This window comes from Rissa tridactyla, chromosome 25, assembly GCF_028500815.1.
Source record: "Rissa tridactyla isolate bRisTri1 chromosome 25, bRisTri1.patW.cur.20221130, whole genome shotgun sequence".
In the NCBI taxonomy this organism is placed as follows: domain Eukaryota; kingdom Metazoa; phylum Chordata; class Aves; order Charadriiformes; family Laridae; genus Rissa; species Rissa tridactyla.
In genome coordinates this window covers 1,556,699-1,568,458 of record NC_071490.1, presented here as the reverse complement: position 1 = coordinate 1,568,458, position 11,760 = coordinate 1,556,699, and the positions used below count along the sequence as shown (strand labels likewise).

The following is an 11,760-nucleotide window of genomic DNA, read 5'->3' as shown; positions in this document are numbered from 1 at the left end:
AAAAACAGAAAAATAAATCAGTATTATGTAACTGCCCCAGAATTTATTTTTGTATCAATACTGACGATAGATCAACAGAAATGTTGCCTGGACTGTCCACTTGAACACTAAACCCTTCAGAAAACTGCTTTAATCTCTCTTCTAAGACAGTATTTTTTTTTCACTTTTTCACTGTAATTATATTTCAGATCCTCAGTTTCTTCAAAAAAGTTTTGAAGAAAAGAAAGCAAAGTTTTCTAGTTCCCAGCTTTTTTGTTTCTTCATAATGAAAAGAATGAAGGAGTACCACCTTTATCCAGAACTTAGGAAATACACACCAACAACAGCTTTTTTTGCATTTTTCTTAAGAGGCTGAATGATGAGAGAATAAGCATGTTCTCTAGAGACACAAAAATTAAAAAATTTACCCATGAACAGCATATTCACTAACAACAAAATAGACTTCATGAACATAATGTTTAGAAATTTACTTTGTCATTAAGTATTAGTTTAGATATTGAAAAGCTTGCTCTAGCTAACCATAATTGTTCTCATTATCTTGCCTAGGATGATTCATGCAACTCACCTTTAATTGCTGTTTTTCCAACTCTGAGGCTTTCAGCTGTGTCTGGAGGCCAGTGACTTCTGTCATCAACTTGTCTTTTTCATCCTTTCAGTATGTCCTGCAAAAATGATGATAATTTGTTATGAAATTTAAGGTAATGAAAATCAATGATGTGAATAATCTTCTTGCAGCAAATCTGCATCTCCTGAAAGCTAGAACAGTTAAAGTGTCTAAACCCAATTGGGATCAACAACCAGCAAAAGTTCAAGTCATCTGGGCTTTTCTTTAGTTCTTGTACAAATTAGGTGGTGGTGTCTAGTTCCTGTGATTGAATGCAGTACTCCGATGGCCAGTCTGAGAAATACAACATGTACAGTTTCTCTGAATTAAACGCAGGGAATTTGGATATAACACAATACGAGGATCTTGTTAATTATATGAATAATTTCAAGAGGGTTAGTTTCTTCTCTGCCCCAGGGAGAACTGGGCAGAGAAGAACCTCATGAGGTTCAACAAGGACAAGTGTAGGGTCCTGCACCTGGGGAGGAAGAATGTCAGGCACCAGTATAGGTTAGGGGTGGACCTGCTGGAAAGCAGCTCTGAAGAAAAGGATCTGGGGGTCTTGGTAGACAGTAAATTATCCATGAGCCAGCAATGTGCCCTTGTCACCAAGAAGGCCAGTGGAATTGTGGGCTGCACAGGGAAGAGTGTGGCCAGCAGGTCAAGGGAGGTCATTCTCCCCCTCTGCTCTGCACTGGTGAGGCCACAACTGGAATACTGTGTCCAGTTCTGGGCTCCCCAGTTCAAGAGAGACAGGGAACTACTGGAGAGAGTCCGGTGTAGGGCAACAAAGATGACTGAGGGATTGGAGCATCTCCCTTAGGAGAAAAGGCTGAGAGAGCTGGGACTCTTTAGCCTGGAGAAGAGAAGGCTGAGGGGAGACCTTATTAATGTTCACAAGTGTGTAGAGGGTGGGTTTAAGGAGGATGGAGCCAGACACTTTTCAGTGGTTCCCAGTAACAGGACGAGGGGTAACAGGCACAAGCTGGAACATAGGAAGTTCCGATCAAATATGAGAAAAAAACTTCTGTACGGTGAGAGTGACAGTGCACTGGAACAGGCTGCCCAGGGAGGTTCTGGAGTCCCCTTCTCTGTAGATTTTCAAGACTTGTTTGGATGCAGTCCTGAGTAACATGCTCCAGGCAATCCTGCTTTGGCAGGATTAGTTGGTTGGACTAGATGATCTCTAGAGGTCCCTTCCAACTCTGAAAATTCTGTGATTCCGTGATTCCAAGCCATCAGGGAAAAAAGACAGCCTGGCTGAACAGAAAGATACGGTTACAACTCAGGGAAAAAAGGAGAGTTTATGGTCTTTGGTAGAAGGCTACTCAGGAAGGCTACAAGGATGTTGTAAGGCTATGTAGGGAGAAAATTAGACAGGCTAAAGCCCAACGAGAACTTAAGCTGAATTTGGATGTTAAGAACAATAAGAAAAGTCCCTATAAACACACTAGTAACAAAAGGAGGACTCGGGAGAATCTCCATCCTTTATCCGATGAAGGCAGTAACATAGTGACAAAGGATGAGGAAAAGGCTGAGGTACTTAGTGCCGCCTTTGACTCCTTCTTTAGTAGTAGAGTGGGTTGTTCCCTGAGTACCCAGACCCCTGAGCTTGTAGACAGGGGCAGGGAGCAGAATGAAGCTGCCATAATCCAAAGGGAGATGGTGAGGGACCTGCTCCAACAGCTAGACATACACAAGTCTATGGGGCTAGGTGGCCTCCACACGAGGGTACTGAAGGAGCTGGCAGAAGTACTCACCGAGCCACTTTCCATCATTTACCAGCAATCCTGGTGAACCGTGGAGGTCCCAGTTGACTGGAGGTTAGAAAATGTGATGCCCATCCACAAGAAAGGACGGAAGGAAGATTTGGGGAAGTACAGGCCTGTCAGTCTGACCTCAGTGCCTGGGAAGGCCATGGAACAGATCATGCTGAGTGCCATTATGTGGCACATGAAGGACAACCAGGTGATCAGGCCCAGTCAGCATGGGTTCATGAAAGGCAGGTCCTGCCTGACAAACCTGATCTCCTTCTATGTCAGGGTGACCCGCTTGGTGGATGAAGGAAAGGCTGTGGATGTTGTTTCCCTGGAGGCTAATAAAGCCTTTGACACTGTTTCCCACAGCATTCTCCTGGAGAAACTGGCTGCCCATGGCTTGGACAGGTGTATGCTTTGCTGGGTAAAAACCAGGGCGATGGCCAGGCCCAACGAGTGGTGGTGAATGGAATTCAATCCAGTTGGCAGCTGGTCACAAGTGGTGTTCCCCAGGGCTCGGTATCGGGCCAGTTCTCTTTAATGTCTTTATCAATGATTTGGACGAGGGGATTGAGTGCACCCTCAGTAAGTGTGCAGACGACACCAAGTTGGGTGGGATTGTCGACCTGCTTGAGGGTAGGATGGCTCCAGAGGCAGATCTGGGCAGGCTGTACCGATGGGCCGAGGCTAATGGTATGAGGCTCCTCAAGGCCAAGTGCCAGGTCCCGCACCTGGGTCACAACAACCCCATGCAGCGATACAGGCTGGGGGAAGAGTGTCTGGAGAGCTGCCTGGCAAAAAAGGACCTGGGGGGTGTCAGTTGACAGCTGGCTGGATGTGAGCCAGCAGCATGCCCAGCGTGGCTGAGAAGGACAATAGCATCCTGGCCTGTATCAGGAATAACGTGGCCGGCAGGACTCGAGAGGCTGAGGGCCCTGGGCTCAGTGGTGCAGAGACTGAGGACAGTACAGGAGTAGCCTGAGTGTGCTTGAGGGCTGCTGGTGGAGCCGGTGGAGCTTTCCTTTGTAGTGGAAAACAGCATGAGAAAGAAATAATGCCCCAACATGCAGCTGGGGAGGTGCAGACTGGACACCAGGAGAAAGAAATGTCACTCCAAGGGCAGTGCTGTGGTGCAACACGCCACCCAGAAAGAGTCTGGATCAGCCCAAGGCTTTGTGTTTCAGGGAAGAGCCAGGGAGGATGGAGAGATCTCAGCAAAGGAAGGTGACAGCAAGGTGGGGCAGCCGGGTGGATGACTGCAGCCTGCAGGGAAAGAGGCAGAGGTGATGGCACACCATAGGACAGCCTGTGGTGGAGATGACACAGGGATGCAGCAAAGCTGAAAGGCCCCTAACAGAGTCAACCTTTTCATGTCTTGGGCTATGGCTGTTGTCTCTGCCACTGATGCCTACGAGGAGTCAACTTATCCTTCCAGCACTGGGGTCTCATTGCCTCCTCGTCCATACTTCAGAGCCTGGGAGGTGTCGTACCATAGTCGCCGAGGAGACCAGCTCCAGTACAGGTAAGGCCTCACTGGGGAAGGGGACTGCGGCAGGTAAGGCCGGCAAAAAGGCTCTTTTGAGGGCTTTCGTGGCTGGGAAAAGCGGCTGCCTCGTGCCGGAACCGGCAGCTCAGGGACGGGCTGCTGATGCGGCGGGGGTGCAGACAACGACACACGCGGCAGTTCTAAACGGACTGTCCCGGAGCGCAGCGGCCGGCCGCTGCACACCCAGCACACAGGCAGCTGGTGGGTGTCACCGCGGCGAGAGCGGTCGTACAGGACGCAGCTCTTTGAACAGTAAGTCACTGGAAACCTCTCGACCTGACCAGGACGTCATGGTAAGAACTCGGCAGAAGGCCATGCTACCCCTGAGCTCTGCACCGAGCAGCTCCGATGTGGCCACTCAGACAGAGCTTGCGTGGGAACATGCTGCCACCCAGGTGTCAGGCTGCAGGGTGTGCCCTGCTCTTGCGCCGGTGTTGAATGGCAGTGGTGAGCAGACCTGTGGGAGGTGTGCCCAGGTAGAGGAACTCCTTCACCTCCTGATGGAGCTCCGTGAGGAGGTAAGTCGTTTGAGAAGTATAAGGGATTGTGAACAGGAGATAGATAACTGGAGTCGCATCCTGCCTTCCCTGAAAGAAGCACCTCAGGCAGACAGAGCTCCACATACAGAGCACTCCCCACCCTCTAGCAGCGTGGCTGAATGTGGAGATTGAGAGGACAGGGGCCAGTGGCAACAAGTCCCTGTCCGGCGTGGCAGGCGTGCCAGGCGTGCCACCCAGGTAACCCCCACACCATCCCAGGTGCCCTTGCAGAACAGATATGATGTTCTGCAAAGGGAACCGGAGGATGAGAAGGACAACAGCTTGCTGAACTTGGAGTTGTCACTGAGGCCAAGACGGATTACGCCTCGTATAACAACATCCTCAGTTATGAAAGAAAGACGAGTCCATGTAGTGGGGGACTCGATTCTGAAGGGAGGGGAAGGTCCCATATGTAGACCAGACCCAATCTGTAGGGAAGTCAGCTGTCTCCCTGGGGCCAAAGTTAAGGATGTCCAGCAGAAACTCCCTACCCTAGTTAGGCCTACTGACTACTACCCTTTATTGATTTTTCAGTTAGGCAATGATGAAATTTCAGGAAGAAGCCTGAGGGCAATGAAGAAAGACTTCAGGGTCCTGGGACGGATGGTGAGGGGATCAGGAGAACAAGTAGTGTTTGCTTCTATGCCAGCAGTTGCGAAGATTGATGAGAAGATTAACAGGAAATGCCAGCTGTTCAATGCCTGGCTCAGAGACTGGTGTCATCGGCAGGACTTTGGGTTCTTTGATTATGGGCTGCTTTTCAGGACGCCAGGCCTGCTGGCAACAGATGGCAAAAGCCTGTCTCAGAGGGGGAAAAGGGTTTTAGGGCAGGAGTTGGCGGGGCTCATTGACAGGGCTTTAAACTAGATTCGAAGGGGGATGGGGATAGATCCAAGCTTGCTACAAAAAGCCTGAAGGTGGCATGCTGGCACTAGACTTGGAAAAGATAGGGGGCGTAACCAGGCTCCTTAGGAATAAGTCTGGGGGTGGCATACAGTAATGCACGTAGCATGGGCAACAAACAGGAGGAGCTGGAAGCCATTGTGCAGCATCATAATGTGTACATTATGATGTAGTCGCCATCACAGAAACGTGGTGGGATGACTCACATAGCTGTAGTGCTGCCATGGATGCCTATAGGCTCTTCAGGAAGGATAGGCAAGCAAGGAGAGGCGGGGGGGTGGCCCTGTATGTTAAGGAGTGTTATGAATGCTTTGAACTAAATGATGGTGATAATGAGACTGAGTGTTTCTGGGTAAGAATCAGGGGCAGGGCTAACAAGGCAGATATCGTAGTAGGAGTCTGTTATAGACCGCCCAATCGGGATGAGGAGGCAGATGAAATATTCTATAAATGGCTGGGCGAAGTCTCAAGATCGCGAGCTCTTGTCCTTGTGGGGGACTTCAATTTGCCGGACATCTGCTGGGAATACAATAGAGCAGGGAGGGAACAGTCTAGAAGGTTCCTGGAATGTACTGGGGATAACTTCCTGACACAGCTGGTGAGAGAGCCAACTAGGGAAGGTGCCCTGCTGGATCTGTGGTTTGTAAGCAGGGAAGGTCTTGTGGGGGATGTGAGGGTTGGAGGCTGTCTTGGGAACAGTGACCATGAAATGATAAGAGTTTTCGATTCTGCGAGAAGCAAGGAGAGGGGTCAGCAGAACTGCTACCTTGGACTTCCAGAGGGCGGACTTTGGGCTTTTCAGGAGCCTGGTTGACAAAGTCCCCTGGGAGGCCTCCAGGGCAAAGGAGCCCAGGAGGCCTGGATGATTTTCAAGAAGGAAGTCTTAAAGGCACAGGAGCAGGCTGTCCCCATGTGCCAGAAGACAAGCCGTCGGGGAAAAAGGCCGGCCTGGCTAAACAGGGAGCTAGTGTTGCAACTTAGGGAAAAAAAGAGGATCTATGGCCTCTGGAAGGAAGGGCAGGCCACTCAAGAGGACTACAAAGAGGTAGTGAAGCTATGTAGGGAAAAAATCAGGAGGGCCACAGCCCAGCTAGGACTAAACCTGGCTTCTGTTGTCAAGGACAACAAAAAAAGTTTCTATAAATATATTAGCAAGAAGAAGAGGACTAAGGATTATGTCTGTCCTCTAGTAGATGGGGCCGCCAACATAGTGACCAAGGATGAGGAAAAGGCTGAGGTACTTAATGCAGTCTTTGCCTCAGTCTTCAGCAGTAGGACCAGTTGCTCCCTGAGCACCCAGACCCCTGAGCTAGAAGACAGGGATGGGGAGCAGAATGAAGCCCCTGTAATCCAAAGGGAAACGGTGAGGGACCTGCTTCAGCACCTGGAGGTGCACAAATCTATGGGGCCGGATGGGATCCACCCAAGGGTATTGAAAGAGCTGGCAGAAGTGCTCGCCAGGCCACTTTGCATCATTTATGAGCAGTCCTGGACAACCGGGGAGGTCCCAGCTGACTGGAGGTTAGCAAATGTGACACCCATCCACAAGAAGGGCCGGAAGGAGGATCCGGGGAACTACAGGCCAGTCAGTCTGACCTCGGTGCCTGGGAAGGTCATGGAACAGATCCTCCTCAGTGCCATTACGCGGCACATGCAGGAGAACAGGGTGATCAGGCCCAGTCAGCATGGGTTTGTGAAGGGTAGGTCATGCCTATCAAACCTAATATCCTTCTATGATAAGGTGACCCACTTAGTGGATGAGGGAAAAGCTGTGGATGTTATCTACTTGGATTTTTGCAAAGCTTTTGACACTGTTTCCCACAGCATTCTCCTGGAGAAACTGGCTGCTCATGGCCTGGACAGGTGTACTCTGCGCTGGGTAAAAAACTGGCTGGATGGCCGTGCCCAGAGAGTGGTGGTAAATGGAGTTAAATCCAGTTGGTGTCCAGTCACAAGTGGTGTCCCCCAGGGCTCGGTGCTGGGGCCGGTTCTCTTTAATATCTTTATCAATGATCTGGATGAAGGGGTCGAATGCACCCTCAGTCAGTTCACAGACAACACTAAGCTGGGCGGGCGTGTTGATCTGCTTGAGGGTAGGTTGGCTCTGCAGAGGGATCTGGACAGGCTGGACCGATGGGCTGAGACCAATGGTATGAGGTTCAACAAGGCCAAGTGCCAGGTCCTGCACTTGGGTCACACCAACCCCATGCAGCGCTACAGGATTGGGGCAGAGTGGCTCGAAAGCAGCCCGGCAGAAAAGGACCTGGAGGTGTTGGTTGACAGCCGGCTGAATATGAGCCAGCAGTGTGCCCAGGTGGCCAAGAAGGCCAACAGCATCCTAGCCTGTATCAGGAATAGTGTGGTGAGCCGGACTAGGGAAGCGATCATCCCCCTGTACTCGGCACTGGTGAGGCCCCACCTCGAGTACTGCGTTCAGTTTTGGGCCCCTTGCTACAAGAGGGACATTGAGGTGTTGGAGTGTGTCCAGAGAAGGACTACAAAGCTGGTGAGAGGTCTGGAGGACAAACCTTATAAAGAACGACTGAGGGAGCTGGGGTTGTTTAGCCTGGAGAAGAGGAGGCTGAGGGGAGACCTCATCACCCTCTACAACTACCTGAAAGGAGGTTGTAGAGAGATGGGGGCTGACCTCTTCTCCCTGGTGACAAGTGATAGGACGAGAGAAAACGGGTTAAGTTATGTCAGGGGAGGTTTAGATTGGATATTAGGAAACATTTTTTCACTGAAAGGGTTATTAAACATTGGAATAGGCTGCCCAGGGAGGTGGTGGATTCACCATCCCTGGAGGTGTTTAAAAAAAGGGTAGATGGGGCACTGAGGGACATGGTTTAGAAGTGGCTTTTGTCAGGGTAGGTTAAAGGTTGGACTTGATGATCTTAAAGGTCCCTTCCAACCTCAGCAATTCTATGATTCTATGATTCTATGCTGTCCTTGGCATTGCACATCTCCACACCACACTGTGCCAGGAAGAGCCCTGAGGAAGGAGTGAGGGACAGGATCTCCCTTCCTGGGGGCTGGGGGTCAGGCCTTGGCCCTTTGGGCGATGGGGTCAGGCCTTGGCCCTTTGCACTAATGAAACACATCCAGGGTTACTCAGCATCAGAGCCACCTTCACCTTGCTTTTCTCAACCTGTCATCACTGCCTCCAGTTTCTGCTCTAACTGGACCCTGGGGACAACGTCTCAGTGGTGTCCCTCAGTGGGACCCATTAACACTCCAAGAAACTTTGGAGTTTGAACCTGACTTTGACTTCTTGAGAGGTTTTTTCAGCTTCCTCTCAGTGTCTGAAGTTCATGGACTCGGCATCAAACCCACCAGAGGGGTCATTAAAACTCCTTGGGCTGGTGCTCTGCGTCTGAGCTGGGCTGGGCTCCTGGGATGGAGGGAGCTCAGAGCAAGCGGGCAGCACCTCAGCGAGACAGCTCTGCCCCGGAGCAGCTCCTCTGCCAAGCGCAGCAGGGCTGAGGGCAGTGCCTGGGTGTCTCAGGGAGGTGAGCGAGGCAGAGAGATTGCTTAAAGGTGTCAGGATTGGGAGGATGACTGAGAGCTCACTGGAGGAGAAATCCTTGCAGCCCTTGGCACGGTAAGCCTCTGGGTGCAGGGCAATGCAGGTGGAGTTCCTGGAGGCATCTCCTAAAGCTGGCACAACCACAGCTTATGGGATCTGTAAGGAGGCGGAGGGGGAGGAGGGGTCTTGTTATGAAATGTGAATAGCCGTGAAGCCAGGGTGTGCAGGCAGGGGTGCCCAGGGCTGTCCTTGAGCAGGGTCCCTGCACCCCGTGGGTCTGTGTGCCGGGGCAGGGACTCTGCCGGCTGCCAGGGTCAGCTCTCAGCCTGCCCAGGGAGACCCCCATGGGCATGTGGGGAGAAGCTTTGGAGAAAGAGCAACCGCTGGCAGGGGAGGGTCCTGCTGTTGAGAGGGTGCTGCGTGGGTGAGGGCTGCTCACAGCTGCAGATCACTGCAGGACGTTCCCTGGAGATTTTTCAAGAAGCACAGCACGGCAGGGGCTACCTGCAAGGGAAGGATCCTGTTCTTCCAATCTTCTACTCCGGGTTGTCTGGGTGGGCGATGGGACAGAGAAATTCATCTCTCAGTTGAGGAGGGGGCACTGAAATTCCAAATCAGTTTCTCTTAGAAGTGAATAATCCAGGGAGGATTGGAAATCAACAACTGAATCTCTGCCCCTGCAACGATACTGCCCTCAGCAGCACAAAGCTGATCTCACAAAAAGATATGAATGAAATTATTCTGAGGAAAGAGAAGTCATTTGGGGGAAAATTTTGGGAAATGGAATAGGATGGGCCCAAAGAAGTCTGCCTTAACTTGCCAAGGTCTTCTCCTCTTTCAACAGTCCCTCATGCCCAGAGTGAACAAATGTCCAATGGCAGCTCCATCACCCAGTTCCTCCTCCTGCCATTGGCAGACACACGGGAGCTGCAGCTCTTGCACTTCGGGCTCTTCCTGGGCACCTACCTGGCTGCCCTCCTGGCCAATGGCCTCATCATCACCACCATCGCCTGTGACCACCACCTCCACACCCCCATGTACTTCTTCCTCCTCAACCTCGCCCTCCTTGACCTGGGCTCCATCTCCACCACTGTCCCCAAAGCCATGGCCAATTCTCTCTGGGACACAAGGGCCATCTCCTATGCAGGATGTGTTGCACAGGTCTTTTTCTTTGTTTTCTGTGCTGCAACAGAGGTTTATCTTCTCACTGTCATGTCCTATGACCGCTACGTTGCCATCTGCAAACCCCTGCACTACGGGACCCTCCTGGGCAGCAGAGCTTGTGTCCACATGGCAGCAGCTGCCTGGGGCACTGGGTTTCTCAATGCTCTCCTGCACACGGCCAGTACATTTTCCCTACCCCTCTGCCAGGGCAATGCTGTGGGCCAGTTCTTCTGTGAAATCCCCCAGATCCTCAAGCTCTCCTGTTCAGACTACTACTTCAGGGAAGCTGGGCTTCTTGTGGTTGGTGCCTGTTTAGGCTTTGGATGTTTTGTTTTCATTGTGCTGTCCTATGTGCAGATCTTCAGGGTCGTGCTGAGGATCCCCTCTGAGCAGGGACGGCACAAAGCCTTTTCCACGTGCCTCCCTCACCTGGCCGTGGTCTCCCTGTTTGTCAGCACAGGCATTTTTGCTTACCTGAAGCCCCCCTCCATCTCCTCCACAGTTCTAAATCTGGTGGTGGCTGTGCTGTACTCAGTGGTGCCTCCAGCAGTGAACCCCCTCATCTACAGCATGAGGAACCAGGAGCTCAAGGATGCCCTAAGGAAACTGGCTCAATGGAAGTTCTTTTTCCAAAAATAACCTGTCTCCCTTCTCCGCAAGTTTCCTAGACTTTATGTTAGGCAATAAGCTTGCTTTTTTCTCTTGCAATAATCCTGCTTATATATAATTTTCCGGGTTTGTACTACTTGTCTTGAGGTTTGATCCAGTTGTTTCTGACCCTTGCACAACACTGTGTCAAAGGTGACCTGTCTAATAGCAGCTCTTCAGTAAAAAGGCATCTCCCAGGTGCAGTGCCTGGAGGCTAGGTGCTTCCTCCAAAGGTGCTGCCAATAAAACATCCAAGGAACTGGTCTTTCAGAGAGTCTCTTCTCCCTGTGTTCTCCCTGTGTTTGGGGTTAAGCTCACTGTACTATTGGGTTCCGTTGGACCAAATGTTCTGGTTTTAAAGGCTCTCTTCTTGTGTCCACTGGTAGTGGAGATGGCGCATGAGCTCCTGATTAACTTCTCAGAGTGCTTCATATGTGTCAGGACCTACAGCATACAGCAGATTCTATGGAAATGAATTTGGATGTGTGAGGAGAGGATGGGGACTCGCCCCGTGCCCTGAGCTGTGGGTGAATGAAGACACAGAAGGTGAAACACCCACAGAGGTGAAGTCGCCCACAAGCAAAACACTAAATTGAGGTATGCACAAACAAGAACTCTGCAGTCCCCTGAAAGTCAGTGGGGACCCAGTAGGCATGGGAAAGGGAGAGGTGTGGGGGCTGCCTGAGGACCCCCAGGGCCAGGAGTGTCGTGCTGTCCTGGGGAGTGGGGCTGATGGGAGCAGAGGAGGGGGCAAACTCAGTCAGGGTTGTGGGTTCACCTAAATAGGATAGCAGGAGGGGCAGAGAGTGACTAGCCTGTTTAAATTGTTCCCATGGGGCCAGCACTGGCCTGGGGCTGATGGGGAGGCTGAGCTCCTTGTCTGCCCCACAGGAGCTGCTGTGCCCTTCAGAGGAGCTGGGGCTGGGGATGAGCGCCAAGAGCTCTGCAGCAACTGTGGTGGGCACTGCCATGGGACCAGCCCAGACCAGGCAGCTGTGCTTGGCTGGGCAGAGGAGGGGGCAAAGGGTCTGGGGAGAGCCGAGGAACAGCTGGGATGGGCTGGTAAAAGCCTG

General features: G+C 51.6%; 1 protein-coding gene across 1 annotated transcript; it reads left to right on the top strand.

The window, feature by feature from the left end:
- Positions 1 to 9,760: 9,760 nt before the first annotated feature.
- On the top strand, positions 9,761 to 10,868 carry LOC128901431 (olfactory receptor 14J1-like; the record flags this gene model as incomplete). Its single annotated transcript, XM_054183433.1, has 2 exons — positions 9,761 to 10,648; positions 10,860 to 10,868. Coding segments are annotated over 2 exons (897 nt in total), but the record flags the coding sequence as incomplete, so codon positions are not given.
- Positions 10,869 to 11,760: the final 892 nt, after the last annotated feature.